Source organism: Rhodofomes roseus (genome assembly GCF_022264815.1).
Source record: "Rhodofomes roseus strain CIRM-BRFM 1785 chromosome Unknown C8Q71scaffold_1, whole genome shotgun sequence".
NCBI classification, from domain to species: domain Eukaryota; kingdom Fungi; phylum Basidiomycota; class Agaricomycetes; order Polyporales; family Fomitopsidaceae; genus Rhodofomes; species Rhodofomes roseus.
Window position 1 is genome coordinate 162,861 of NW_025952957.1, and position 27,417 is coordinate 190,277.

General features: G+C 54.2%; 9 protein-coding genes across 9 annotated transcripts; 7 read left to right on the forward strand and 2 right to left on the reverse strand.

Annotated features, from left to right (window-relative positions):
* Positions 1-765: 765 nt before the first annotated feature.
* C8Q71DRAFT_728766 (WD-40 repeat-containing protein) lies at positions 766-2,406 on the forward strand (the record flags this gene model as incomplete). Its single annotated transcript, XM_047921990.1, has 7 exons — positions 766-990; positions 1,042-1,270; positions 1,330-1,435; positions 1,491-1,682; positions 1,736-1,818; positions 1,870-1,997; positions 2,050-2,406. Coding segments are annotated over 7 exons (1,219 nt in total), but the record flags the coding sequence as incomplete, so codon positions are not given.
* Positions 2,407-2,567: 161 nt separating this feature from the next.
* Positions 2,568-3,796, forward strand: C8Q71DRAFT_852057 (malate dehydrogenase; the record flags this gene model as incomplete). The annotated part of the gene is made up of 5 exons (XM_047926788.1): positions 2,568-2,789; positions 2,853-2,936; positions 2,991-2,996; positions 3,048-3,620; positions 3,674-3,796. 5 exons carry the CDS (start codon positions 2,568-2,570, stop codon positions 3,794-3,796), a joined length of 1,008 nt encoding a protein of 335 aa, XP_047784329.1.
* Positions 3,797-3,822: 26 nt separating this feature from the next.
* C8Q71DRAFT_2047 (Pre-rRNA-processing protein TSR2-domain-containing protein) lies at positions 3,823-4,735 on the reverse strand. The gene is made up of 2 exons (XM_047916992.1): positions 4,077-4,735; positions 3,823-4,018 (listed from the first exon to the last, which is right to left on the reverse strand). Exon 1 carries the CDS (start codon positions 4,662-4,664, stop codon positions 4,080-4,082), a length of 585 nt encoding a protein of 194 aa, XP_047784330.1. The 5' UTR covers positions 4,665-4,735; the 3' UTR covers positions 3,823-4,018; positions 4,077-4,079.
* Positions 4,736-4,830: 95 nt separating this feature from the next.
* Positions 4,831-7,641, forward strand: C8Q71DRAFT_2384 (uncharacterized protein). Its single transcript, XM_047917210.1, has 4 exons — positions 4,831-5,946; positions 6,000-6,193; positions 6,241-6,338; positions 6,389-7,641. Exons 1-4 carry the CDS (start codon positions 4,942-4,944, stop codon positions 7,504-7,506), a joined length of 2,415 nt encoding a protein of 804 aa, XP_047784331.1. The 5' UTR covers positions 4,831-4,941; the 3' UTR covers positions 7,507-7,641.
* Positions 7,540-8,529, reverse strand: C8Q71DRAFT_2398 (uncharacterized protein). The gene is made up of 3 exons (XM_047917219.1): positions 8,365-8,529; positions 7,846-8,307; positions 7,540-7,773 (listed from the first exon to the last, which is right to left on the reverse strand). The coding sequence occupies exons 1-3, from the start codon at positions 8,398-8,400 to the stop codon at positions 7,573-7,575; spliced, it is 699 nt and encodes a 232-aa protein (XP_047784332.1). The 5' UTR covers positions 8,401-8,529; the 3' UTR covers positions 7,540-7,572.
* A 1,999-nt stretch (positions 8,530-10,528) lies between these two features.
* Positions 10,529-12,972, forward strand: C8Q71DRAFT_793288 (PAH-inducible cytochrome P450 monooxygenase PC-PAH 1; the record flags this gene model as incomplete). Its single annotated transcript, XM_047925466.1, has 14 exons — positions 10,529-10,670; positions 10,736-10,836; positions 10,895-10,924; positions 10,981-11,083; positions 11,145-11,242; positions 11,308-11,410; positions 11,475-11,547; positions 11,610-11,857; positions 11,911-11,994; positions 12,056-12,237; positions 12,300-12,466; positions 12,518-12,619; positions 12,676-12,711; positions 12,768-12,972. 14 exons carry the CDS (start codon positions 10,529-10,531, stop codon positions 12,970-12,972), a joined length of 1,674 nt encoding a protein of 557 aa, XP_047784333.1.
* Positions 12,973-15,952: 2,980 nt separating this feature from the next.
* On the forward strand, positions 15,953-16,771 carry C8Q71DRAFT_697528 (uncharacterized protein; the record flags this gene model as incomplete). Its single annotated transcript, XM_047919973.1, has 1 exon — positions 15,953-16,771. The coding sequence occupies one exon, from the start codon at positions 15,953-15,955 to the stop codon at positions 16,769-16,771; it is 819 nt and encodes a 272-aa protein (XP_047784334.1).
* Positions 16,772-16,873: 102 nt separating this feature from the next.
* On the forward strand, positions 16,874-19,862 carry C8Q71DRAFT_728809 (PAH-inducible cytochrome P450 monooxygenase PC-PAH 1). Its single transcript, XM_047921991.1, has 16 exons — positions 16,874-17,027; positions 17,090-17,244; positions 17,304-17,404; positions 17,471-17,606; positions 17,676-17,773; positions 17,826-17,934; positions 18,011-18,083; positions 18,147-18,379; positions 18,435-18,518; positions 18,574-18,755; positions 18,814-18,980; positions 19,045-19,146; positions 19,201-19,211; positions 19,269-19,293; positions 19,351-19,362; positions 19,415-19,862. Exons 1-16 carry the CDS (start codon positions 16,918-16,920, stop codon positions 19,605-19,607), a joined length of 1,791 nt encoding a protein of 596 aa, XP_047784335.1. The 5' UTR covers positions 16,874-16,917; the 3' UTR covers positions 19,608-19,862.
* A 235-nt stretch (positions 19,863-20,097) lies between these two features.
* On the forward strand, positions 20,098-27,328 carry C8Q71DRAFT_2856 (ribosome 60S biogenesis N-terminal-domain-containing protein). Its single transcript, XM_047917535.1, has 16 exons — positions 20,098-20,341; positions 20,402-20,550; positions 20,610-20,876; positions 20,929-21,001; positions 21,059-21,303; positions 21,356-21,690; positions 21,744-22,543; positions 22,598-23,329; positions 23,391-23,613; positions 23,663-23,997; positions 24,051-24,157; positions 24,209-25,142; positions 25,190-25,326; positions 25,380-25,997; positions 26,052-26,706; positions 26,764-27,328. Exons 1-16 carry the CDS (start codon positions 20,224-20,226, stop codon positions 27,174-27,176), a joined length of 6,141 nt encoding a protein of 2,046 aa, XP_047784336.1. The 5' UTR covers positions 20,098-20,223; the 3' UTR covers positions 27,177-27,328.
* Positions 27,329-27,417: the final 89 nt, after the last annotated feature.

Genomic DNA, 27,417 nt, shown 5'->3' on the forward strand with positions numbered 1-27,417 from the left:
ATGCCGGATCCTCTCAGGTCCTTGTCATAATACGTAAGAATTTTACAGTAAAGGAATTGCCCATCGGCGGGGCACTGATGATGGCCCCGCTCGCGCTACAATAAGCATTCCCGCGCCGAGTCCGTACTGCCGGCCTCGTTGTAGTGGCCCCAGAGGGCGTAAATCGCGCCGATCTCCTCCGCGATAGTCGCGACGAGAGCCATTCACCGTTGAAGCGCTGCACCCGCTTGAGGAAAATCGTCGTGTGGGACAAGGAGTGCGAACCCACGCCGCCCTGAGCGCCGCCAAAGGCGTGCGGGAGCTGGAACTGCTTCTCGATGTCACCGCGCGTCTCTCGGTGAATCGCGTAGGTAATGTAGATCGCAGTGACGGCGCCGAGGTGCGGCGGGTACTAGAGGAGACAGAGCTCAGAGCGGTACGCGTCGTTGATGATGAGCCTGGAGGCGTATGAGTGAGTAGCGGGTGCATGCGATGGGGCGAAGAGACCTACCATGGGCCTACCAATTAGTACCATGCCATCCGCACTGTGCAGGGTGGTCGACTGACTCGACATCGCGGATGTCCTCGCCGGCACGCGCTTGCCTGGGCCTGAGCGCAGCTCGTCGACCCTGCACCTGGTACTGCTTCACTCAGTCTATCGGGCCTTCACAGTTATATGCGCTGTACTCACTGGTCCGAGCTACATAGCTCAAGAGGCCAGTGGCCATTGACCATCGCCCAGCGGCCCATCGTGGCTTCCGCGAACGCGGGTGGCGAGAAAGCGCGCATGGCCTCCAAGCCGCCACCGCCGTCTCCCGCCCACCTCCTCCGCACCCACGGTGCCGCGATAAAGGCCCTCGCGTTCTCGGACGACAATGAACGGCTCTACTCTGGCGACGCAGATGGCACGGTCGCTGTTACCAACACGCGCACGCTGCGGCCCGTCGCGGTGTGGAAGGCGCATACCGATGGCTTGCTTGGGATCCAGGAGTGGGATGGACAGATCATCACGTACGTCGCGTTGTATTGTGCTGGACATCCTGAGGAGTAATCCTATGTTAGGCATGGCAGAGACAACAAGCTGCACGTCTGGCAGCGCGTCCAGGAGCCCGCTGCAGCTCTGGGCAACTCTGCAGCCCCGTTAGGCCTGCAGACGCCCCAGCTATGTTATTCTATGGATGTGAATGCGCTGAACTACTGCCGATTCTCGCTGCTGCCCTTGGCGGGTGCTTCTTGTACCAAGGAGTGTCACGCTCTCATCGCGGTGCCGAACCTCGTCGAGTCTTCCTTTGTAGGTATCCCTCCTAGAGGGACCACGAATTGAGTGAACTCAGCCATCAATTGTTGTAGGCAGACGTATGGACGTTGTCGTCTCGGAAGAGGATGCATGCTGCAATTGGCAAGGGGGGCCGCCCTGATGTCCCGTCCCTGGACGGCCGCAGTACAAACTCCACTGGTACGTACGATGCATACAAGTCCTGCCTTCTGGATTTAACTGCATATGCATACAGGCATCATTATGTCAATGCACCTATACGAAAATACGCATCCGCACACTTCCGGCCGCACGAGCCTTCGTTTGCTGTGTGGTTACGAGAACGGTGCTGTCACATGCTGGGGCTATACGCGCACGGACAAGGAAACGTCCATCGAGGGGATAGGCTGGGACGCGCTTTGGAACGTCAGGCTGCATGTAGAGTCAGGTATGTAATTCCCCTTGTTTTGACTGTTGTTCAAGTCTAAAACTCGCGGTCAGTGATGGCGATGGCAGTTTCCCGGGACAACTCATTCGCGTTGACAGTCTCTGCGGATCATCTCATCGGTCGTTACGACATCAGGGTCAGTGTGTTTGGCTGTCCCCCGTCCAACGTTGCTCAGGCATTTTTCTAGACAATTGAAGAAGACAATGCGGACGCGGACACAGCATGCACGGCTCATAGAACAAAACACCCCGGCAACGCGTCGATTGACATTCACCACGATGGCCGAGTATGCGCAGTCGGTGGATGGGATGGCAAGTATGTACCCCCTTGCGCAACGGCGCACTCCACGTTGAACCTGTACTCGTAGAATCCGGCTGTACTCTACGAAGAGCCTGAAGAGCCTCGGCGCGCTTGAATACCACAAGACGAGCTGCCAGGCGGTCGTGTTCGCCCGACCATACCCACCGAGCGGTGCCGAGGGTAGCACGAACACCGACGAGGCCGATGACGAGATGGACGAGGGGGACAAGGTTGAGCGGGGACGATGGCTCGCTGCCGGTGGGCAGGACCAGCGCGTCTCGCTGTGGACATTGATGGACTTTGACGGGTCGCGGGAGAAGTAGGAATATCATTCTTACCATCCATAGCCAGTTCTCGTAGAGTAGTATAACATGACCAGCTCGTGAGGGTCTAAAGCCGCAAATCGGAAAGTCTTGAGCCTGCATACCCGGGGCCATGGTCTAGTGAGGTTGCGAGTGCCGAGAGAGCCCGAAGTCGCCCGAGGCCGCATAAAAGTGACCGGTCACGCGTCTCTTTCCTCACCACCCATCCCCGTCGTCCTCGTCGTCGCCCATCCTATCCTCCTCACCGCCCACGACGCCCGCCATGTTCGCCCGCAGTGCCGCCCGCAAGCTCGCCGCCCGCCAGTTCTCCACGTCGGCTGCGCGCAACATCAATGTCACCGTCCTTGGCGCTGGCGGCGGTATCGGCCAGCCGCTCTCCCTCCTCCTCAAGCTCGACCCCCACGTCACGAAGCTCAACCTCTACGATATCCGCGGTGCACCTGGTGTCGCCGCAGATGTGAGCCACATTGACACCGCCAGTGAGGTGCGCGTTTCGTCCGGCCGGGTGTGAATGCGAACGCGTACTGAATGCAACGTCATCCCGCAGGTCGAGGGCTTCGAGGCCGACAAGCTCGAGGAGGCTCTCGAGGGCGCGGAGGTCATCGTTGTCCCCGCTGGTGTTCCCCGTAAGGTACGTAACGTAACAGCATCTCCACTGAGTCGCTTCTGATGATAACCTTTCTAGCCTGGCGTGAGTCTGCTCGTATGATGCCCGTATTGCCGCAAGCCTAATTCATTGCAGATGTCCCGTGATGACCTCTTCAGCACGAACGCTTCCGTCATCCGCGACCTCGCGACCGCTGCCGCCAAGGTTGCGCCCAAGGCGCACCTCTGCATCATCACCAACCCCGTCAACTCCATGGTCCCGATCGCCTCGCGCGTGTACGACAGGGCGGGTGTGTACGACCCGAAGCGCATCTTCGGTGTCTCGACGCTCGACGTCGTCCGTGCGTCGCGCTTCCTCGCGGGCATCGTCGGCGGGGACCCCGCGGACACGCCCGTGACCGTCATCGGCGGACACAGCGGCGAGACGATCGTGCCTCTCTTCTCGCAGACGCCTGCGGCGAAGCGCATCACCGGTGAGGCGTACAAGAAGCTCGTGCACCGCGTGCAGTTCGGTGGGGACGAGGTCGTCCAGGCCAAGGCCGGTGCGGGCTCGGCCACTCTCTCGATGGCGTACGCCGGTGCGAAGTTCACGAACGCGCTCTTACGCGGTATCGCGGGCGAGAAGGGCGTCATCACCCCCTCGTATGTCCGCAGCCCGCTCTACGAGAATGAGGGCATCGAGTTCTTCGCGTCCAACGTCGAGCTTGGCGTAAGTGCTCACACTTGCTCTGTCAGATTCGCTACTGACGATCATATCCATAGCCCAACGGTGCTGAGAAGATCTACCCTCTCGGCCAGCTCACCGCTGAGGAGGAGGAGTACCTCAAGGCCTGCAAGGATGGTCTCAAGAAGAACATCCAGAAGGGCTTCGCGTTCCTCGATTAGATGGACCATCTAAAAGCATGTACTAGATGTGTTTACGTCACGACGTAGACCATTAATGCTGTATTTTGCCCCTGCATGCGTGAGTTACTGGGGAGACTTGCTCGGCTCGACGCCCAGTATCCTCTGTCTACAGCATCCCGTGGTATCCTTCGTCGCGGGAGCTGAATGCCATGAGCGCACTGTTTTCCGCTTGAGTTGATTGATCGGCAGGCATGAACAGACCTGAGATGGCATGAACAACTGGAACGACTAAGCACTAAACTCTGCTAAGAGGGCTTACCATCTATCCGTGCCTTGTACCCTTCCCTTTCACTACTGTGAAACCATCTTCGTCCACCTCTGGCTCCTGCTTGTGGGCTTTGGGTTGCTGATCCACGAGCATCGGCGCCTCATCCTCCCCGTCCTCAATGCCATCCTCACTCCCGCTTTCGTCCTCCCAATCATCTTCCTCTCCCGCAACTTCCTCCACTTCCACCTTCTTGCCCTTCACCCTATCCGCGTGCGCCTCAAACTTCTCTACCAGTGCCTTGTTCCCCGCTTGCACGGTCTCCCACATCGCAGCCACATCCCTCGCAACACCCTCCGCGCTGCCGTCCTCGAGCATGGTCTCGAACTCGTCCTCCATCACCTGGAGCAGCATATCCTCTACGTAGGCCGCGTCCGGCGCAGGGTGCTCCCGCTCGAAAGCGTCGACGAGCTCGGACGCAAGCCAGGTGCGCTTTTCCGCGCCTGCGGGGCCGCCCCAGTTCTCGGCGACGGCGAGTCGCAGCGCGGGCCAGATGGCGAGGCGGGCGATGACGCCGCGCGCGAAGAGGACGGAAGTGGTTGGTGGGATGGAGGGGGCTGGGGCTGAGGTCGAGGCAGACATGGCGGACGCCTTTGAGTGATTAGCCTAGGTAGGAAGACAGACGTTATATTGTGGCTGCAGCTGGGATCGGGCAGTGGATGGACATCCTCGATGAAATCTGCTCAGATCGTGATCTCGATCTGCCCCACGTGCATGCATCGTTCGTGAGATCCAGCGATTTTTGGGACTTTAACCGTGACGCGCTCAAGGACCCGCCACTTCCACTCAGTATACGCGACCGTCGGATTCATACAAGACGAATAGCAACATAGATCCTTGGTCAAGGTCTACTATAACCATGCTCAGCGCTGTCGCAGCCCGAAAAGCGCGTCTCGAGGGAAAGCAGGTTACAGTCCAGGCCGCACCACCTCCAAAGCGAGCCGCCGTCTCCGCTGAATCTCCAAAACCTACCACACCTCCATCGAAACGCAAGCCCAGCGAAAGCTCAACCAAGCCTGCTAAGAAGAAACGAAAAAAGCAGCAGAAGCCCGTGCAGGATGCCGCAGAACGCTACTTTGCCGAGGATGCATTCAAGATGCAGCAGGATGTCATAGTTGTGGGCGACTCCAGCGAATCAGAGGATGACTTCGTCGATGCTCAGTTCGCGGAAGAAATGGGTGCCGCAACAGCAGGACCGAGCGGCAGCATGTCTACGGGCCCACCGATCAAGTCCCGGAGGCGTCGAGCATGGTCTCCAAGTGCTCCTCTGCGCGATTCCTCGGACGAAGAGGATGACGATAGTATCGACGACGACGTTGCCGCTATACCCACACACCCTGTCGTCGCCCCCGTGGCGGGACCGTCAAGGACGATGCCTAAGGTACTCTCGACGTTCCAGCCCGTCCTGGGCCAAAACATGTTCTACCTCACCCCAGAGGAAGCAAAGACACTCGACTTACAGTCGTCGCAAAGCGACGACATCGGCACCCTGATCGTACTGCATGCCTCGGACACTCTTGCTCTCCTAGGCACTTACTGCTTGACTGTCCTGCAAGGCGCTGTATCCCTCACGGGCAGCATCGTATCTGCATCGCATACGTGCCACCTGATATTCGCTCCGCGCTCGTCGCCCATCCCTGTGATCAGGAGCGTTGCGGCCAACCTCAGCCATCGGACTATAGAACTTCCTGATCGTATTCGACCAGCGGTTGGTTCCGGCGCTGCAGTAGTATTGCTACAAGAACTACAGACGGGTGTGGAGCGGCTAGGTCTCGTGTGCCGCACTTTCGAGGGTGTATTTTCCCCATCACGGTTTCAAAGCAAGATGTCCACCATTGATCTGAATCTTCGCGGTGTCTACATGGTACGCTCGACCGTTCCCAAATCAACGCCCTCGCTGACCGCTGTCTGCTACAGCTCCGGACTGAGACGTCTGATGCCTCGCCATTCATTATGCCACCATCATGGGAGGCAGCTGCATCTTCCATGGTCGCCCATGCTGCAAACCCGCACGAGATGAGCTATTCGAGGTCCGTGTACCTCGTCAAGGGCCCTCGGAACACCGGGAAGAGCACCTTCGCGAAGGTACTGCTGAACGCACTTTTGACAAGGTCAGTGTTTCAGCCTAGAGTATGCTCGATGACTAACATGAATGCAGATATCGCCGCGTCGCGTTCCTAGAATGCGACTTGGGCCAGTCTGAATTCACTCCGGCGGGAATGGTGGCGTTGAACATCCTAGATGCCCCTGTATTCGGTAGGCACTGCTATCCGCGATTCCCAGCGTTATCTCATTCACAACTACAGGGCCGGCGTTCACACACCCGGGCCTCCCTTATGCGTCACATTTTGTCGGAGCAACGTCACCAAAGTCATCACCATCCTATTACCTCGAATGCGTTTCAGCTCTCATACAGTCATATAACCTCGATGTCCAGCACGGCGCCCTCCTGAACGACTACGACGAAAAGGGTGTAGACCACGATAAGATTACGGACACAATACCACTCGTCGTAAACACCATGGGCTGGACGCGCGGGCTCGGCTCCGATTTATCGCTCAAAATCGAAGAGGCAGTCGAACCATCCCAGATTTTTGAGCTCGAGGCGCCCCAGGGCGATGATGGATACGCGACAAATCCACCCTTCGACGGTACACCGTCGCGGATCCGCGCCCCTTTATTGGCACATGGCCCTGACGGCGACGACAGAATACGTCGGCTGGAAGCCGTCCCTCCGTCCGCCGCGTCCAACTTCTTCACTGCTGCCGATCACCGCACTTTGTCCGTCCTCTCATACTTTCACGCCACGTTCATTTTACCTTCTTCTGACGCCACGGTGGCGACGGCGACTTCGGCATCTAGCTGCGTCGCACGAACGTGGGACGTCACACTTCCACTGTGCGCCCAGCTGCCATACGAGGTGGACTGCCAAGCCGCGTTTGACCAGGTCGTACTTATCGGCGCTGGCATGGAGGATGTGGTACCCTCCGAACTCGTTCACGTGCTCAACGGGGCGATAGTCGGTTTGGTGCAGTGCGAGGCCGGAACCATGGACGACCTAACAAGCGACACAGAGTTGTCTGTCCCCGGTCTGCCTTACACACAAGGGAGCCCGCCTCCACCGTCGTTCTCTTCGAAATGCTGCGGGCTCGCTCTCGTGCGGGGCATCTCTCAGTCCGCGACAGGCACGTTGATGCACATCATCACGCCCGTCCCGTCAGAACAGCTCGCAAACGTTCGCGTCCTGATCAAAGGCGAGCTGGAACTGCCCGTGTGGGGGATGCTTGACTTCCGGAACACGCAAGGCGACGTCGCTGGCGTCGAGCGAGACAACGTGCCCTTCCTGCGCTGGGGCAAGAGCGAGGGCGTAGGCGCGGAACGAAGAAGAGTGCGGAGGAATCTCATGCGGAGAGGGCAGATGTAGGTATCATACAGCGATAGTGTCCGCCAGCTCGAGGGCAAGTGTCCTGTCCGCCTCACGAAGCAATGCTCATTCGAACGCGATCACCATGTCTGGCCCCTTCGTTTGGAGCCATCGTCGCCAGATTTTTCGATATGCCGGCGTCCATGGAATTTTGTGCAGGAAGACCTCTTCGTCCGTCAGCATTCTTGTGATCCGCCGCATCTCCCTGCGATCGCGACTGCTGTAGTTCTTCATCAACTTCGCTGCCTCCTTCAGCGTGGGGTGGAGCTATGGTGCGTAGTCAGCACTGACTATGAACATTCTCTTAGCGAAGCTGGGCATAGATCAATGCAGCCTTACCGGACCACGAAACACCATACGGTGCCATTTGCAGAACGTCTTTGGGGATATGTGATACTCATCCGCATCGTCGACTGATCTGCTCTCCATTTTGTCTCGGTACGGCGGCAATGACTTGGGGACATAGTACCGCACGAGGGGTACGTCCGGAGGTGTGGTATTCGCGTTCGACGCATCCAGACTTCTCTGTGCTTCTATCGATGTCTTCCAGTATCGTGCCTCTTCCTCGGGGCCAGCATAGCGAGAGAACAGCGGGCGTCTGGGTTTCCACAGCTTCGCATGCAAGGATGCGATCCACTGAATTGCCCTGCTGGTGCATTCTCTGCACCACACGACGCCCGTGGTGACGACGTGGATCTTTACACCTGCTCTATAGGCTAGCAGGTAGGTCGCACATGGGAGAACGAGCGGCCAGCCGGCGGCAAATACTTTTGCGAGGATGCGAATGGTAGTAGCAGCTGACTGACATTATTCCGCGTCCGCTCAGGAGCTGTTTCACGATGAACTCGGATGACTCACGTAGGGGAAGTTCTTGCATGCCACGAGACCATACATTCTGTGAGATTTTCACTCGGGGTGCCTGCGATGGTCGGTGTCTAGTCGTGGATGCGGGGTTAGCATCCAGTACCTCGCGTGTGCGACGGCACCACGGTGACCTGTTGCTGTGCGCCATGCTCGTTCAATGCGGAGAACGTGAGGTGTGTAGTAGTCGAGCTTAACTCTGATGTTTCATGAAATACACGTGGGACCCGGATCTCCGGCGTCAGACCAATAAGTCACTGCGGCATAAGAGTTGCAGTTGGAGGGGCGGCGCGGAGATTGTTGTCAATGTCAGTGTGGGGTCGACACGTACTGTGCAGCTCATCCGGGCATGCGTTCCTGTCATTACACCAAACGAGTCCTCTTCTGTCCTGACTCTACAAACAACTGACGGGTAGAAGTTCCGTCGCGTATACATGGGTCACACCACCGCGTTGCGTTCCGGAAGATGCCGGAAGGCCGCAGCGAATCGAATCCGAGTGAGTCGTCTTGAGCGACGTGACCGTCGACGACGACAACTTCAAGGGCGTGGTGGAGTATTGCATTCAGCATGCGTTCCTCATCCTGGAATTGTGTACCGACTCGAATAACAGCTCATACGAAACGCGAATGCAGGCGAGGGTCGAACCATTCAGGAGTCCAAAACCTAACGATGATCGCACTCGCTCTGATACTGTAATCACGACTCTGCGGTTGTGAGTATGAGGCGGGTCAACTCTCAGGCTGATGCTGAAGAAGCTCATATTCTGTACAGATTGATCTTTCACGGGGCTAGAGATCCAATAGGCTTCATTGGCGTTCAAGCTTGTCTGACTCCGGCTCCCGCTATCAGCCGTATCACCTCCAGGCATATTGAACCCAACAACTCGAAGGTGAGTATTAGCTCGATTATCCGCGACTTCCCTGTGCAGTCTCAGGACATCGAGAGCGAAGGGGCTTCTCAGTGATGCGCTTCTCCGTTCAAGGCGCAAATGCGCATCTCTTGAAAGTGCCGTGCATGCAGTTGACTAGACTCAGACGCTCTTTCGCACAGCTCATATTAAGCTCCTCTTCTATTGTAGCACTTCAATGATGAGGTGCGCGGCCGCGTCACGAATCCTCCAAGTGTCCAGCAAACATGACCGCGTGCCATCACTGCCTCGCGCTCAGGCCCTCGGGTCACTCAGAGTCATAGGCAGTTTGACATGCCAGCGACCATGACATTCAAGCTCAGGTTCTCGACTAAAGCTTGCGCATAGCTGTACATTGCGCCACTCTCAGGCGCAAGTCAGTACGGGGCCTGGATACCTAACGAAGCCTTGAGTTTCAGGGTGCCGAAGGCGTCTATATCCACCGCTTTCGCTGCTCGCCATCCTCTTCCTATGCTATCACGCAGTTGAAGATATTGGTCAGTACGCCCAGGGCTGCGGCTCAATGCACAACTTGGCCATCGCATACCGGACGCAGTAGACCGCTGATTACAACTTACGACAGATTGACTACATCCAGACATCAACTCATGACATCGGCACGTATACGGAATTGCGCCTCCTGCACATGGCGCTCTATTGAACAGGTCGGTGTGAACACAAGTGGGTTAGCTATAATCCGGGGCTCGACTTGAGACTTACACACGAACTGGGACCCCCCACAGAATCTTCGTGTACTTATTGTCGGTGCTCAGCACCTAATTTCGAACGTGAACCACAGCGAAGGCGAAACCCGAAAATCCAGGGTTTGTGGCAGGCAGGCGAAAGGCTGCGAACCCAGGTATCGCCTGCCCAGACCCATAACCATGTGTAGCTCGCACCGACAATCTGTATAGGCACGTCATCCTTACATGTTGTATAATAGCGCCGCGCTTCCTATTCCGCCCCTCCGACACAGTCGACACAATGGCATAGCGCCTCACATAGGCTCACTGCTAAATGTGTCTTGTTCGACACAACTCATTATGCTTTGGACATGGTGGTGGGGTGCAATGCGCGCCATTTAGCCTCTGGTCTAACCTTAGATCGTCGACTGAGGTCGTGATTTTGCTATGTTCAGACACCGATTCAAAGAGGATCTGGAGCAACACGCGGCGGCCCTGTATCCACATAAATTCCGTAGGAGAATACAGGTGCCCTGCTTCACCGAAGGACACCCCCTCTCCCTTCGAGCCATGGACCCGACAAGCATTCGAATTGGCTTGTCTGGCGTCATTCTCGCCATTCTTCTCTACGCCGCCTGGCACAGATACAAGCGAAACCGTGCGAGGACATGCGAGCACATTCGCGGCCCTCCTTCTCCGAGCTACCTATTGGGTAAGTCGAGTAACTTGCATATTCAAGCCCTGTCATTCACTCGTGTGCTTTTATCTGCGATACAGGTCACATAGTCCAACTCACTCGTCAGGATGAAGTAGGCGACCTCGAATACCAGTGGATGAATGAGTACGGATGGGCCTGGAAAATCAGACACTGTCTCGGCGTAAATATCCGTGCCATAATATTGTTCGTATCTGCTAACATCGCCTACTGATATGTAGAGAGACGTGCTCTTCCTCGCCGATCCCAAGGTGAGCAAGAGGATCCAACATTTACGCTATGTTTTCTTACCCAACATGTGATCTAGGCGTTACATCACGTATTCAGGTCTGGCTACGCCTACGCCCGTACGACAGATTCCAAGTTTATATCCTGGTTGCTCATGGGAGAGAGCATTCTGTTCACTGATCGTGAGTTCCTGGACGGCTAGTCCATGTATGTCCTGACTGACATTTCATATCGCCGGTTCAGATGCTCAGCATGCCCGGATCCGCCGGACGATGGATCCCACCTTTAACACAGCACGCGTGCGGGCCTTCTTGCCTATTTTTCAGCGTTCCTCGAAGAAGGTACACCTCCCTGCGCTTGTGGCGTGTACGATTCTCATGCATCAGCATCTCCACCACTGTCACAGCTCTGCCAGAAATGGCGGCACGAGCTCACGGGTCGGCCATCGATGCCAGCGATGAACGTTGCTCCATGGTTCTCGAGGCTGACACTTGATGCTATATGTGAAGGTCAGTCTAGCACGTCTGCAGGCGGGTTATTGAAATACAACGGCACTCATTTGTTGCTACTCAGCTGGATTCGACTTCAATTGCGGCGCGTTGGATGAGGACTTGAATGAGTTCGTGGGTGTGTACAAGAATATGTTGTATGTATACTCTTTGTTTCCACATTTACCCAGCTGAGTCCATTTATCATCTTCTATCACAGCCGAGACTCGATGATGCACCCGACTACGGGCTCGTTACTGTTCCGACATTTCTGGCCGTACATTCCCGAGTCAGTCTTGCGTGCCCTTGTCCGTCTCCCGGCCAAGCAATTCGTGCGCATGCGGCATGCGCTACAGACCATCAATCGCTTCTCGGAGCAACTCATAGAGCAGCGGAAATCGGTAGTGAAAACGCAACGTGGGATTGATAGCGGCGATGAGCACGGCAAGGATTTGATGAGTATTCTGGGTTCATAGTTTCCCCTCGCGAGGACTTGCCTTGTTTCCGCTAATACACCACAGTCAGGGCCAATACGTCAGAGAATCCGAAGTACCGCCTGACGGACAGCGAAATGACCGCGCAGGTGGCGACATTCCTTCTTGCAGGTGTGTAGCAATGTTTGGGACTGGCGGTCCCAGTGATTGCGGTTGACAGCCGATCACGTAGGGCACGAGACATCAGCAGGCACGCTCACCTGGCTCCTTTGGGAGCTCGCGAAGGATGTCAACTACCAAAGGAAGATGCGTGAGGAGATTGCGACTGCCCGCGCCGATGTCATCGCCAGGGGCGACGCCGACTTTACGGTTGCCGATCTCGAATCCATGGAATACGTGAATGCGGCCATCAAGGTACGGAAGCAGGAGCGGCTTCCTGAAATTGAGCTCATTTGGCACTTGCCGCATCCTGTCAGGAAATCATGCGCCTTCATCCGATCGTTTACCTACTGGTGCGAGTCGCGGACAAGGACGATGTCATTCCGCTGTCCAGACCAATTACTACCGCCACCGGTGAAAAAATTAGCGAGATCCCAATTTCGAAGGGGCAGCACATTAGCGTGTCATCTTGGGGCTACAACCGGTATGACATTGTCTGATATGATTGCGTTTCCCGCTGACGTATATATGCCAGATTACCAGAGGTGTGGGGCGAGGATGCTCACAACTGGAACCCTTCGCGCTTCTTCACAATTGACAAGGAGAAGCAGATCAGTGTTGGCGTGTTTGCGAACCTGTGAGGCATTATTTTTCATTAATCGCTCGCAAATATTGACCCTGAACAATAACTAGATTGACTTTCGGCGGAGGAAACAAGTCTTGCCTTGGGTGAGCCTTTACTGAATGGGATCCATGTCTTCATGGCTGAGATTTTGCGATCCTAGATGGCGCTTCACTGTGCTTGAGGTCCAGGCGGTCCTCGTCGATTTGATCGAGAATTTCGAGTTCGAGCTTCCGGATGAGAAGCCCGATATCCAGCGCGTCCCTGCAGGTGTCACCATTCCAATCATTAGGAACAACATGCATCTGGGTTCGCAAATGCCGCTGAAGATCATTCCAGTCAATCCTGCGCCGCCTGCCGCTGGGTGAGAGTATCACGATGCCTGACGCTATGCGCAGACCAAGTTTGAACGAGATGTATTTGTATTGGTGACTTGTTCTCGTATTGGAATTTCTATGATCGCAAAGCCTTGCACGGCTCGAAAGTCGAATAATACGATTTCGAGGGTACACATCATGCTGCTATACTCGGTACCTTCATCGACCGGCAGCTGCTTCGAGCGCTTGAGCGCTCCGCCGTTGACACACCACCAACCCGCCACCCGCGACGTCTAACCTTCACTAGCTTCACTACCAAGACTACTTACATCGACAAGGTCAAGGAATTCGTTGTGGCATACACGTCCGAGTGCAACCGCAATTGTACCTTCGCCTCAAAGCTTGAAGCGAGTCCAGACTCCAGGGTGAGTCCTTATTCCCACATTATGTTTGAGAGCCGGCGTCATGGTCTCACAATGTCTCATAAGAATTCGAAGCATTCGACGAACACGAGTGCTGCAACCGGAGACTTGTGGCCGATGACGAGGGCATGCTGATGCGTCTCCAGGACCTCCGCTATAAGCGCCATGCTGCGACAGCTTGCGGAGGGGTCACAGTAGGCTGGGCGTAGTCGAAGATGTCCGGCCTGCGCTGCAGGCTTTAGGCATGCTGGCAGTGCTGCAGGTGGGCCTTTCCAAGCACATTGTCCTCGTATGTTCCAATTCTTGTGCTGTGGCTTCGGAGTTCGAACAGCGCACTCACCTAGTCCACCTGTTCCCACTTTGACATTAGAGTTCTCGAGCTGCTCGAGAAATTTGAGTTCGCCGCCCCCCAAGACGTCGACGACAAGCCAGACATCCAGCGTAAGCCCGGCGCGAACGCTTTCGAGAAATGTATCCAAGAGTGGGTAAGTCTCCGATATTTATGACTCGGGTGTTGCTGCCACTGACAATCTCGTCGGGAGTGTAGGAATTATGGTGGTGCGTACCCACCAACTTCGTCTAAGCTACGTAGCAAAGCAGCAGAGCGTACATACTTCAGTCGCACGGGCGCTTCACTCCATCCTTCCTCCGAGACTGCTGATGGGAGGCTGATCACGAAGTTGTCTTGGTTCGAAGTTGGCAACCCCAGAAGTCGGTGTAAAGCGAGAGGCCCAATGGCAACTCAGCGACGAAAAGGCATTCACGAGTCTGTGTCTATCCCCTTTCAATTTCCTATATACCTGCTGAAAGGAATACAGTCTGCTGGATTGTGATCGATAGCGATTATTTCCATACAAAAGAGCACTCGCCGGCAGGCGGCTCGACTTCCCACACCCTTGCTGTTCTCATGCTCCTCGGTCTCGTGCTCCCCTGGTATGAAGATTGGCACCGACTGTAGACGGGAGCCATGCCCGAAATTACGAGGGCCTGCTGATGCATGGTCTGGGACCTTCAGTTCTCCGCCAATTTCCGTGCTTCCAATCGTGGGCCTCGAACTCTTGCGCGCAGCCGGGGATATGCGCTCCCCCGCTTCTGCGTTGTGTACGCGAGTATGCCCGTGACAGCATATCCCCGACTCCTCCCGAAGGGAGGGAGGGCTCTGTCAAGTAGAAACGATATTGCGCCGGGGATGCCGTGTCGCCGTGGGACATTTTCGTCCATATACGGTACGCGCGATACCGCATAGGGAAACTGTCCACATGCAAGCCGTGCGCTCGCGTCTGACCGAGGCTCTGCCTGGCTCTGTGTTCCGCTCGTGCGGCCGGATCTTCCTCCGGTTTTTTCCGAGCATATATAACATGCCTCCTGCCACTATGATCGAGACATTCACTTCAACACATCTTGTCTTACCCCCTGAAGCAGCTGCCATTTCCATGTCACAACAACTAACTAGTATTGCCCCTACTTCCCAACTACCAGACAGGGCCTTGGGCTCAATACTAGTTTTACCAGACAGTGTCTCAGGCCCACTACCAGTTTTACCAGATGATTCTGCAGACTATATACCAGTCTCATCATCAGACAGCATACCACATACAATTGCAAGTGTCCCTAATGACACAGTCCAAGGCATCATGAATAGCAATCCTTCATGGTTCTATTATACTGATGATTATTACCTGCAGCAATTACAATCCCTTACCAGAGCTGAATTATGGGCTGCTGTTTGTACATGTGTTGATCAGACACAAGGTATCAGGCAATCCAAAGCATCTTTGGCTAAGCAACTACTGCAGCATTTCAACTCATCTAAAGTGTTATTGGCAAATATGTCAGATGTTCTCCTGTGCCAAACATGCAACTGCTCTCTGCTGCTCAGTTCACCATTCCACTGTAGATATATAATTTTGAAGCATTACTATATACAATTATATGGCTGCAAGATTCTGAAATGTCTATGCCAATCTCCTATGCTTTCCAGTATAGCACATGATGTTGCTCATTCAAGTACAGTTCCTGATATAGACCCTCATATTCTCAGCCAACTGAAATGTTTAGACAAGGACATTTTAGATCATTGTTACACCATATTTCAGACTGACCACATGAAGAGCAAAACAAGAGCAATGCAAATACTGGTTTCCAAGATATTGGCCATTAAGCAATATATCAGTGACTTGAGTATTGCTGAAGTGTACCAACAATACTTCACAGCTGTGACATACAGTGGCAACATGTTATCTAATGTGCCAAATCCATGCAATATTGTTGAAAGTATCTTGATTGCATACTATGGTGATGCTGTGATAAATGCAATATTCCATAACACACTCCCAGAAATAAGGAAACAGTGGCAAGTTCAGTATCAAAGAGACTATAGAAGGTTGAAAAGACAAGACAAGAGCATACAACTAAAGCAATCATACCTCAGTGAAGAAATGAATTGGCTTACCATACCTAGCACTGAGACTGAGCTACAATGTGCATACAATTATTGGAAAGCAACACAATGGCATTCTCCTCTCATCTGCTCTGTGTGCTCTAGCAGTGCCCATAGATTGAAAACAAAGATCTATGATATGAATCAAATCCCCAACATAGTGCATAACATGTCTGTTTTGCAGGTACATGACCCATGGATTATTCAGAAATGCATTGTACAACAAAATTCCAATGAGTTCTTGTATGGACATGAATTTGATGGCTTCATGTTGGATAAAAAAGGGCTGCTATGCAGTGATCCTATCAATCACAGAATAGCACTATGTTCAGACTGCTACAATTCCCTAAAGAAACCAGCTATGCCCAGATATGCACTGGCAAATAATCTATATAGAGGTCATCTTCCTACTGAATTTTGTGACCTTACATGGGTTGAAGAGATGGCATGTGCTATTTATCATATCACTGCCCATGTAACCTGTTTGTATGGATTTTCAGAACCTGGACAGCCAAAGATTTTTCATGGAAACACCATAACACGTGATATGAATGTCATATCAACAACAACAGTGCTTCCTAGAACTCCTGCAGACATCACTGGGTATCTCTCAGTTGTATCTATTGGACCTCATAAAATCAAAGCCAGTGACCTGGGCAATACATTCAGAGTGCGAAAAGCCAAAATATGGCATTTTCTTCTTTGGTTGAAGCACCATAACAGATTATATGAGCAGATCCTGTTGGATCAGAGTAACATAGATCAATTTCCAGATGATGGTGTTCTTCCTGGTGTTGATGCTCAATTCATCCAAGACATTCACCAAAAAAGTGATGAAATCTTCCAAGAAGAAACAGCAGGTTTTACAGAACATCCTGCAGAGGCTTTTATGCATGACAACTCTAAACATGCAGATGATCAACCAACTGTACTGCTGGAACACACAGGTGTATCTGACCCAGAAGGAGACAGCATTAGTATACAGTAGTGATGCTGATACTTATGTTCCGCTTTAGGTCTATGTTGTACCACTAAAAGCGGAGTTTGAAATCTATGTAGATTATTGTATCATCTTATCTACACCACCCTCACTGCTCAATCGATGTTCATTCATATTACGGTTCAGGCACCCACATGGAGTCGGGGACGGCGCTTGCGCCGCTACAGGAATTTGTATATATAGCCAGGCTCGAGGCAAGGAGCTCTCAGCCTTCCCATCAGTCATACTCACTCCCCGAACCAAGGTGAATGATATCCGCTATGAATGACCGGGATGATTATGCTCACTGGCACGTCGACCTGACAGTGATCTGTCGATCTCGTATTGCGTGGAATCCATGGAGATCGTGCTCGTACTATGCGTAGCCGCTATCGCAGTCGCACTGGCTCTGCTCCCCAAGCTGTTCAAGCGTTCACCGTTCAGGCATATTCGAGGACCACCGTCGCCTAGCTGGCTCTATGGCAAGTTTACTTGTTCATACTTTCTCGCTAGCTCGATGCATTGATCACAACCCCACTAGGTCATATGATAATGACCTCTCGCGAGAAGGACGTTGGTGATCTTCACTTTCAGTACATGCAAGAGTACGGCTCTGCATGGCGCATGAAGGAGTGTTTCAATGTACGTCTTGGCTCTCCTGTTCAGTCAGCTATCAGAGTTTGCTCACGTATGATTTGATGATCACAGAAGGACACTCTGTGGCTTGTCGATCCTAAAGCGATCCAATATGTACTCCAAACATCAGGGTATCATTACTCACGGACAGTTGTTGGACGACACATTGCCCGACAGATCACCGGGGACGGTATTCTCTATGTTGAAGGTGCGGTCGCCATGATCATGTACTTGAAATGACGACTGAGCCTAGAGGGCCGGATCTCTGGACGACTAGGAGACGACCATGCGCGTGTACGCAAGATCATGAACCCAGCGTTTAGCGCCGCTCAACTCCGCTCCTTCCTTCCACTCTTTCGACGCTCGGCGCGCAGGGTATGCTATGGGCTTACCGTTCCCGCTACCAACGAAACTGACTCAATTGCAGCTTACGATCAAATGGAAGGACTCTCTACGAACTGCCTCTGCCCCCGCTGACCACGTGCTGAACGTAAACTCGTGGTTCACGCGGACGACACTCGATGTCATTGGCGAAGGTGTGTGTCAGTCCAGTCGAGGCGGTTGCTCTGCGTATTAGAATCAATGATTGACAACTACCCTGTGTTCATGCAGCTGCGTATGACTTCCGTTGCGGTGCGCTGGAAGAGGAGGACAATGAAGTCGTCGACGCGTACAAGAACATGTTGTGCGTGTAGCAACGTCCTATTTATGCCACTGTCCGCGTTTCGCGCCGCTCATATTTAACTAGCCGTGATTCCGTGATGTATCCTTCTGGCGCGACCCTCGTCTTCCGCTCTCTTTGGCCATACATCCCCGAACGCCTCATCCGGCTCACTGGCTACCTCCCAACTCGAGAGGCCCGCCGATTCCGACGGACCTTGAGTGTCGTTAATAAGATCTCAAACAGGCTAATTAAGGAGAAGACACAGACGTGTTTGGATAGGAAGGATGAGAATCTCAGGGACATCATGAGCATTCTCGGTGAGTTCGTCCGTTGATGCCCCGGAAGCGGGACTGAAATGAAGTGGACGATCAGTCAAGGCGAACCATTCCGAGAACCCGAAGACACGCATGAAGGACAAGGAAATGATCTCTCAGATGGCGACGTTCTTCCTTGCAGGTGTGTCACATCCTCCTCCCGGTCAGTCGCAGACTGATATCAAGGACTTCATCAGGCCATGAGACCACCGCCTCGATGCTCACCTGGATGACGTGGGAGCTCGCGAAGGATCAAGACTACCAGGAAAAGATGCGTCAGGAAATTGCCGCTGTACGCGCGAAGGTCTCGGAACGCGGAGACGACGACTTCACCGTCGCAGACTTGGACTCAATGACCTTCGTCATCGCAGGCCTGAAGGTGGGGGTCTCTTTGAGCGTACGCTTCAGAACACCCCTGATCTATGTATGGTCGATAGGAAGCGTTACGTCTGCACCCAATCGTGTACATGATGGTACGTAGTGCGGAGAGAGACGATGCCATCCCGCTCTCGAGGCCAATACGGGACGAAAAAGGCAATGTCATCTCCGAAATACCGGTCTCGAAGGGTACGTCAATTAACCTCTCGCTTTGCGGCTACAATCGGTGAGTCTGCGTATGTCTTGGTTGGGAGCTGTGCAACTACGGATAATCATCACGCCCTTCAAAGCCTGCCAGAGGTCTGGGGCGCAGATGCACAAGTGTGGAACCCGTACCGCTGGATGGACACAAACAGAGAGAAACATATCAACGTCGGTGTATACGGGAACTTGTACGTACTCATACTTTGACCGTTGATGTATCCTGATGTGATGCTTGCGTCAAGGTTGACATTCAGTAAGTACTACTAACCCCACATGCCATGACGCTATGAGCCGACTGACATCTTCCCAGGCGGCGGCGTCAAGGCCTGCATCGGGTGAGCATCCGGTCTTCTTGGCTTTCCGCTTTTCGCATGTTAACCCCTTCGTCATAGATGGCGCTTCACGTACGTCTCAGTCATGCACTCCAAACCGGAAGTGGACACTCACCTACATCAGGGTCATTGAGCTGCAAGCGATCGTCGTTGAGCTTCTCGAGAACTTCGAGGTTGCCATCCCCGACGACAAGCCGGACATCCAGCGTGTCCCCGGAGGACTGATGATCCCAATGATCAGGGGAAAGCCGGAGCTAGGGTCACAGATGCCTCTCAAGGTGACCGCAGTTGTGCGTCCGGAGAAGGCAGAAGTGTAAACATCTGGGAGGGATGGTTGTGCTGTCCTGGGGTGCATGTTTCGAAGTTGACTGTAAATCGCCGAGTGGTTGTATGTACAGTTAGTGTGATGATTACCTGACCGCCTCCTCCAAGTAAAGAAGCATCGAGTGGCATTTGAGTGGCATGCAGCGGTCGCTGAGTATCGCATCGGCGTCCAATTTGAAGGCGCGGCCGTGGCATCTGTGGACAGAATACTGAAGCCGTCAATCAGACGCCTGCAGCGTACCATAAGCAACTTTCATAGTGAAAACATTATATAGAAAGAGTGCTAAGCTGTTGTCACATTTTGTGTTCAACGTTCCTCGTTCGTTGTCAACACTATCTAAGTTACTAGTACGCCGTCGTTGAGCGCTCGCCGCTAGCATCCTCATCTCGATCGGGTAACGCCGAGGTCTGAATCTTGCATCTGAGATCGAGAATCTAGCGATCGAGGACGCGACCTCATTTTTGAGTACGAGACCGGTGGCTGCGAAAGACTGTTACAGACTGCTGCTCCCTCAGGCTCACTAGTACTGGCGCACGGCTCGCTGTCCACATATTCAAACTGAGGAGGGACTTGCTCTACAAAGTGGCATAAAGACTGAGTCATACCTCATGCCCGCCCGCCAGACTCAGCGCAAAGAAACGTCGAGCAGAGCGAGCTATAAGTTCACGAGTGCAGCAGACATCAAACGCGCTCTCAGTGCCGCAGATGAACACGCAATAGCGGAAGGTGTGTCAGGTTGTCTTGTAGTGGATTTTGTGTACTCACCACTCTTATCTCCTACTCTAGGCCTTACCGCTCTGCGAAACCAGTTAACCATCAAGCATGACGAGCCGCCTCTCAGTGTCAGTGACGACCGCCTGCTGCTAGTCAAGACATGGTTGGAGAGTCACGGGGGTGCAGGGGATCTGCTCACTATATGGGAAGCCACATCTCCAGTACGTCTTCGTCCATTCGTGCTCATGCGGTGGCTGAGAATCCTGTCACGGTTGTTCAGAGACAAACGGCGGTCCTAGCACCTCTCGTCGGTGTCTTGTCCGCGCTCATCACACTACTATCTCCACATTACCTGTATCATACGCTCGCACAACCGATCATCAATAATCTGTTTCTCCCACAATGGGCACACCGGCTGAACACCTACCTAGGCGGCTCCCATAACGAGTTGATACTGGTCACGCTCAAGTTATTTCATGCATTGTCAAGCTTTGCAAATGGGCGCGAACGCAAGTCGCTCTTTGATGTCTTCGCATGGGAGGCGAAGGTGTGTATGTCCTCATTCGCGGAGGCGGGATATTCCTCAACTTGATCCGCAGTCATTGCCCAAACTCCTTCAAATGCGGCGGAAAGGGCGTGCGGAGGAAGGCTTCGACATCTTGGTAAGGCCGGGTACGTAGCAGTTATCCTCCATGAAGTAAGGCCGCACTTACAGGTTTGCGATATTAGACATTCGCACGCTCTTCGTGCTCATCCTTCTGTCCTTCGTGGACACCGAAGCTCAAGCCTCGGTGAAGTCCGCCTTCCTGGAACAGCGCCGGGACATATTCTCTTCCCTCTTTCGAGGACTGTGGCAGGACCCGTACTCCGTCATCCGTCGAGTACTGGAGGTTTGCTGGACCGGGATATGGTCTGACTTGAAGGTTAAGAGGACACTGAAGGTGCACGTCTTCAATGAAACAGTGCTCGCCCAGGTATGCGGTTGCCTCTCATAGAAAGTGAGCGTGCTCTCACGGCGTCATCTAGTCAATCAGAGTCTACGAACGTGACTCCGCGGAGGACGGCGTCCCCGACCACGTCCCTGCAGACGTCGTGCATCATTTCTTGCTTGCTATATGCACGCGTCCTGGAGTTGGCATTTGCTTCAAGGACAGGGGATGGTACCCACGTGACAACAGCTCCGACGACGGCGTAGGCCTCAACGCTGAAGACGAGGGGGAGGGCACTAGGTTGAAGAAGTTCAGCAAGATCAACAACAAAATCCTTGCCAACGTCCTGAAGACCTTGAAAGTCAACGATGATCCGCGCCAGCAGGAACTCGCTCTCAAGGTCATCGCTGCCTGCCCCGAGCTCGTCGCAGGGTATGTCCGTCCATGAATTTCTATGCAATGCCCCAGGAGCTCACTCACTGCAGCTATTGGGCCGCAGCAGCGCTCACTCTCGAGCCGCGACTCTCCTCTAAATGGATTGCCAACATCGCTTTCTTCGGGCAAGTTATCTCCCTACCAGTCCCCACCTCCTCCTTCCACCTCCTCCCTTCCTCCGGCCCCTCCTCTTCCAACACATCCCCCACGCCACAATATAACCCCGTACCCCCGCCTCTCTTGACCATCACCGAGAACATCCTGCCCGCAGTCAACATGAAGGCGCACCTCTCCCGCGGACTGCAAGTACCCTCCGCGCTCGTGCGCCACTGCAGCGCGCTCGCGCTTGCCAAGTGCCTGATCAAGTACGACGCAGTCGTGCGCGCGTTCCGAGAGGTCGAACTCGCGCTCGAGGAGGACGCGGACGGGCAGTGGGCGCGGAGGCGCGCGGAGGTCGAGAGGGAGGTGCGGAGGCGCGTGCCGGACTTCCAAGTCGTGCTGGGGTTTGCGCAGAAGTCCGCTGAAGGAGCAAGTGTGCGCACGGGAACTGGTGTAGATGCGGCAGGCGATGTGTCTATGGAACAGACGACGCATTTGGTGAACCCTGTTCGAGGAGCGCTCCTCGCAGAGAGCGCCCAGAGGTTGCTGTGGTTGTACCATCGATGTATGCCTGCGCTCGTCGCAGAGGCACGCTTTGACGTCGGCAAGCTCTTATTGAGCTTGCAGAACGTCGTCGATCGTCCGACAGCAAACTCGTCATCGCGGACGGACGGTCTCGACGTCCTCCGGCAGCTCCACGTACTGAGGCTGCTCAGCGAAAGCGATCAATTCAATTGGTCGGGCAAGGCTGGTTAGTGTCTATCCAACATCTCTTAGTAATAGTCTTGTTCTAACATTGTTTCAGGCGGATCTCACAGCAACCTCTACGTCCTCCTCAAGATGTACGCCGTCACCGGGAGCCCCGCCATCCGCTCCGCGACCGCAGCAGTCCTCCGGCAGTCCCTCTCTAGCAGCCTTCTCTTTCAGCACGAGCCTGACGAGCTCGTGCTCTGGCTGAGGTCCCTCCCGGCCACAGTCCGCGCACCCGGCGCGCAAGCCCCAGACGGGGCACCGCTCACTGACGAGAGAGAAGCGGTAATCACGTTCTTGGATGACTGCGCTCAACTATGCGGGAAGGGGCCCTATCGCTACCTCGAGGGACTGCAAACGCTCTGTCGCGAATATGATACCGAGGACGTCGATATGGACGGGACAGGCTATCGCATGGACGACGAGAGCCTCCCTAGCCCACTACTCATAACAATCGCGGAGCAGTTCGCCGCCAAGCTGAAGGGAGAGCACATCTCTCCGTCAGACGCACTGGCGGTCGTGACGTTCGTGCGGAAGCTGGTGTGTCGGCTGATGGGCAAGACGTGCCAGCTCGGCTACCTGGCTAGATACGTTGAGCGGCTGCGCAGAGACGTTTGGCCGTTGTTGGAGTTCGCAGAGTATCCTTCGATGACGGTGGCTTGTCGGTGGGAGGCAGAGCACCTAGAGTCGCTAATCTCGCAGGCCAATTTCTCAGAGGCAGAGTCAAACACCAAGAGAAATCCAGCGATCGAAGTACACCTAGCAAAGGCAGAGTCACAGCCCGCTCGTGAGTCACTGCTCGTCTCTAGCTGTGCGTTCATTACTCATAACATACCCCGGCTATGCAGTGGATTCAGAGGCGGAACAAAGGGTTGCAGCATTCGAGCTGATCGACTGGTTCCGCTTCGTACAGCGTTCGCTTACTGCATCCCAAGTGACTAGACTAAGCTCTGCGGTCGAGAAACTCTACAAACCTGCCCTCCGTGCGCTATTTGAGTACCTCAGGCCAAAACAGCATTGCGTCTGGGAATGCCTTGACGTTACCAACCACTTTACAGAACTGCAAGACCAGTACGTGTCGTCTTCTCGTCAGCCAACTCACACTGACAGCGGCGCGCAGGTCATCATTCGATGTGCTCTTCACTCATTGTAGAGCCTCGCACTTGAAGGACCCCGCCGTTCGCGAGGTCTTAGCTACATCTCTAGTCTCGAAGCTTTCCACGCTCCTGGATGTCACCAGAGGGGTAGTTCTGGTGAACCATAGGCTTCGTGCGAGTCTGGCCGCGGAGGAAGAGCCCGGATCCAAGGATGCACTGTTGTTGTTGGCGCAGGTCGCGAAACATGCTAAAGGCAAGCTGCACTCTGACGAGTACAAGCAGTTGCTTGGACGCGTCTTCGATATGGTATCCGTGAGGCAACTTTGTGAACAGCCGTTGTCGGTCATGCTGCGTGAAGGTGCGTTCTATAGCCGTCTATATGTCAATTGCGCTACTGACGTTGAATCGTAGGACTGTCGTCTCTGTTGGGGTGTACACCCTCCTCTACGGGTGCGCTAGCCGGATTCAGTCGCTTGTGGGCTCTCAGGGCAAGTGCGAAGAGCTTGAGCGATGACGAGGTATGCCTCTACAAATTATCCAAATCTCAACGACATCTCATTTGGTCATAGATGGAAACTACACGGTTGTGGATTCCGTATGCAGACCCGAGTGATCTCCTGGCTCTGCTGGACCTATTCGCCAGCAATGCTTCCATGGCCACCGAACGAGCCGCCATCATTGAAGAGGCCCTTGGCGCCCTCGCCAGCAACATGTCTACCGTCCAACCGAAAGCGTCGACCATTGCTTCCCTACACTCGATCCTGCCGCAATCACTGCAGTTAGAACGGATTCTTGGGACCTTGCTCCATGACCAACTGCCGCTCTGCTACGACGGCCTGGTTCCCGATATGGATGCTATGGATCTGCACGGTGTGATATCTGAATCAAATAGGCGATGGTCGAGGTGCATCGTCCGCCCTGAATCCTTCGTGTCCATTGAAGAGGTCCTCAAGTCTCAACACTGGTCAGACGCCACCGCAGATATCGTTGTCAGCCTCGTGTATCGGCAGCCCTCCGCCCGTAGCGCCGTGCTAGAGTGGCTGAACGACGACGTCACCGCCGTGTGCACAACACACCATCTTGCTCGTGTCTTATTCGCCCTGGTCGACTGTGGATTCCTCGTGACCTCTACCGAACACGATATCACCCACCTCGTCCAGCACTATCGCAAAGTTGTGCGTGGTCTCGCTCGCGGCAAGCACACTGAAGACACCGGACGACTGGGCGCGTTGTACCTCAAGACGGCATGTGCGATGACCGAGCACTTGGGGTCCATACGCGGGCAGCTGATAGCAACACTCCAACGGGAATGCGAGAAAATGAACTCGGATGCAGTGTCTTTCTATCTCCTCCGAGTGCTAGCAGTCCTGTGCCAAGAGGTGAAGACTGAGGTTACCGAGGTTGCCGAAGAGCTGACGGCCAAAGCACTTCCGTGGGCAGTGCGGCTGCTCGCCAGTGGGGAAGCCATCACTTCGGCGGAAATTGAGGCATTAACAGATCTAGGTATGCGCGCTCTTAGATCGATACTCATAGGCTGAGCTATGTTGCAGGCACCATTGCGTCGGCCGTGCCACCAAAGAGCCATTTGGTCGAACCTGTTCTCACAGCCGTGGCGCAGCAATGTCTCGGTAACGTCTCCGCCATCCACTTCGCGCAGGTTCTGGTCCAGGCTACCCCATCATTGAAGGTAAGCATGAGACTCCGCGATCGCATACGGTGTTCGACTCACAATTGGTATAGCCCTTTTCGATCAACAAGTTCCTGCAGAGCATCGTGCAGCACCCTCAGCTTTACGCGTCCTGTGGTCAAGACGCTCTCGTCCGAGATGCAACCGCAGAACTGCTGCTTGTTCTCTTCCGGCTACACCCTGCAAATACATGCCAGTCGACGCACATCGAGCCTTTGCTCCGGCTGTACACCGGAACACTCTCGGCGTCTGACAGGAATATACTAGCCATTTTCCGCCTCTTCGAGTCCGTTCGCAAAACTTCCTGCTCGACTCTTCTCAGTCGCTGGTCCTCGTCGCCCGCTGGATCGTCTTCCAGTGCGTTGGATGCCGTATTGAGCCTGGATCCGAGCCGGGTCCTCAAAACGTGTCTTGACTTCCCGCAATGTCGCCGGATGTTGGAGGACGTGGATGACGGGAAAGTAGCAGTCGACGCGATATACGACCCGGTCCTCCTTTTCTTGCTCTTGTCGCAGGCTCTGTCGTCAAGTCCTCCATCATCGGCTCTCAGCTGGATACAGTTGTTCAGGACAAATGTCGTCAGCCTCCTGATTCGGGCCGTTTCCGCGAAGGATGAGCAGCTACGAAACGTTGCACTGGCTCAGTTGGCAGCATTGCACAAAACTCTTCAGGTGTGTCATCCTCTAGTGGTTCACTCTTCGCTCGTAGCTGACGCTTTTGTTAAGGATGTCGATATGCAGGAGCAGCCTCACGTGCTATATATCCTGAACCTACTCAAAGATGCTCTGTCCGAAGCCCCCAAAGACACCGTCCCGCGCTTACCCTCTTTTACTTCCCTGATCCTTGGACACGCTCTCCGCGCCGTCTTCTATCCGTCCAATTTCATCTATCCTCTCTCAGCACGTTTCCTGATGCAGCGGCCCAAGCTAGACACAACTGACGTGCCCATGCTGTTTGGCATGCTCTACAGCTCCTCGGAACAATGGAAGAAGGAACGAGGCTGGATCGTCCGGTTCCTGAGCGATGCGATGGTCGGGTCCGACGAGTGGAGGATCATGCAGAGGCGGCACACATGGGATCTGCTAGCGAGCTTGTTTCAGAGCGAAGAGCGGGATCGTGCATTGAGACGCGGGATCCTGGAGGTGCTGGCAAACATCACCTGCAATGCCCGCGCTACGACCTCGCTCGTCCTCAAGTCCGCGCTGTTGCCGTGGATCGAGATGCAAATGAGGAGCATGATACAGGACGACCCACTAGCATGGACCAAGATTTTGGCCAATATCGTATCTGTCGTGGACCCCTCCAAAATAGAAGCTGCGACAAGTGGTGAATGGCGCTTGATCTTAGGTAGATGCGTCCTTAGCATCCTGATCAGCCCTTGTAAGTCTTCTCTCGACTCCGCGTCATGTGAACCTCGCTAATGTTGTCCGTCTGTAGCGTGCACTGTATCAGTCTTCCCATATCTTACGGACGTACTCCTCCGGGTTGCGCTCCTACCCGGCACACCTGCACTGGAACTCGGTCACCTTCTCGCGCCATCTTTGGCATGGCTCGAGAAAATGGAAGAGTGTATACACGTCCCTTCAAGCCAACCGCTATCCCGGGATCAGGGCCGCCTCTCGTTACCTCCCTATAGTTCACGCGAGCTATTCGACCATGATCCTCATGACTCTGTCCTGGCGTGGAGCGATTGCGTGGAAAAATTATGGAGAACGTGCATGACACAGGATATCAAGCGCGCAGACTGGGATGCCTTGACGCACCGGCTAGTGGTGTGCAATGCTATCAAGACTGAGAAGAGTGTCGTAGGAGAATGGGCGAGGCAGGAAACAGTCCGAATCCTTGGTTGAGCGTGTTGGGTTTACATTACAGATATAGCATGCCTACCCAGTACCCATAATGTACCCATAGTTCAGTGCGTACCCCGGAGCACAATTGCAAAGTGTAGCAGAGAGGGTCAGTAAGAACTGAAGGTACCGAGGCTTCGAAGTATTGAACGTGATGCTGTTTCTGCTCACCAGCTCAGATAATTGCGTGGCGTAGGCGGCGCTGGGGAAAACTACACTAGTATGCCTGTCTGTCCAATGTACA

Excerpts from the sequence above, each read along its gene's own strand:
- C8Q71DRAFT_728809 (XM_047921991.1), top strand. The coding sequence starts at position 16,918 with ATGGAGTCGGGGACGGCGCTTGCGCCGCTACAGGAATTTGTATATATA. Across the intron at positions 17,774-17,825 it reads TTCGACGCTCGGCGCGCAGG|CTTACGATCAAATGGAAGGA; the intron begins GTATGCTATGGG and ends ACTCAATTGCAG. Across the intron at positions 17,935-18,010 it reads ACTCGATGTCATTGGCGAAG|CTGCGTATGACTTCCGTTGC; the intron begins GTGTGTGTCAGT and ends GTGTTCATGCAG.
- C8Q71DRAFT_2398 (XM_047917219.1), bottom strand. The coding sequence starts at position 8,400 with ATGTATGGTCTCGTGGCATGCAAGAACTTCCCCTAC. Across the intron at positions 8,308-8,364 it reads CATGCAAGAACTTCCCCTAC|TCAGCTGCTACTACCATTCG; the intron begins GTGAGTCATCCG and ends GAATAATGTCAG. Across the intron at positions 7,774-7,845 it reads GTATGGTGTTTCGTGGTCCG|CTCCACCCCACGCTGAAGGA; the intron begins GTAAGGCTGCAT and ends TACGCACCATAG.
- C8Q71DRAFT_2856 (XM_047917535.1), top strand. The coding sequence starts at position 20,224 with ATGCCCGCCCGCCAGACTCAGCGCAAAGAAACGTCGAGCAGAGCGAGC. Across the intron at positions 23,998-24,050 it reads GTCGGTCATGCTGCGTGAAG|GACTGTCGTCTCTGTTGGGG; the intron begins GTGCGTTCTATA and ends GTTGAATCGTAG. Across the intron at positions 25,327-25,379 it reads AGGCTACCCCATCATTGAAG|CCCTTTTCGATCAACAAGTT; the intron begins GTAAGCATGAGA and ends CAATTGGTATAG.
- C8Q71DRAFT_2047 (XM_047916992.1), bottom strand. The coding sequence starts at position 4,664 with ATGTCTGCCTCGACCTCAGCCCCAGCCCCCTCCATCCCACCAACCACT.
- C8Q71DRAFT_2384 (XM_047917210.1), top strand. The coding sequence starts at position 4,942 with ATGCTCAGCGCTGTCGCAGCCCGAAAAGCGCGTCTCGAGGGAAAGCAG. Across the intron at positions 5,947-5,999 it reads ATCTTCGCGGTGTCTACATG|CTCCGGACTGAGACGTCTGA; the intron begins GTACGCTCGACC and ends TGTCTGCTACAG. Across the intron at positions 6,339-6,388 it reads CCTAGATGCCCCTGTATTCG|GGCCGGCGTTCACACACCCG; the intron begins GTAGGCACTGCT and ends TCACAACTACAG.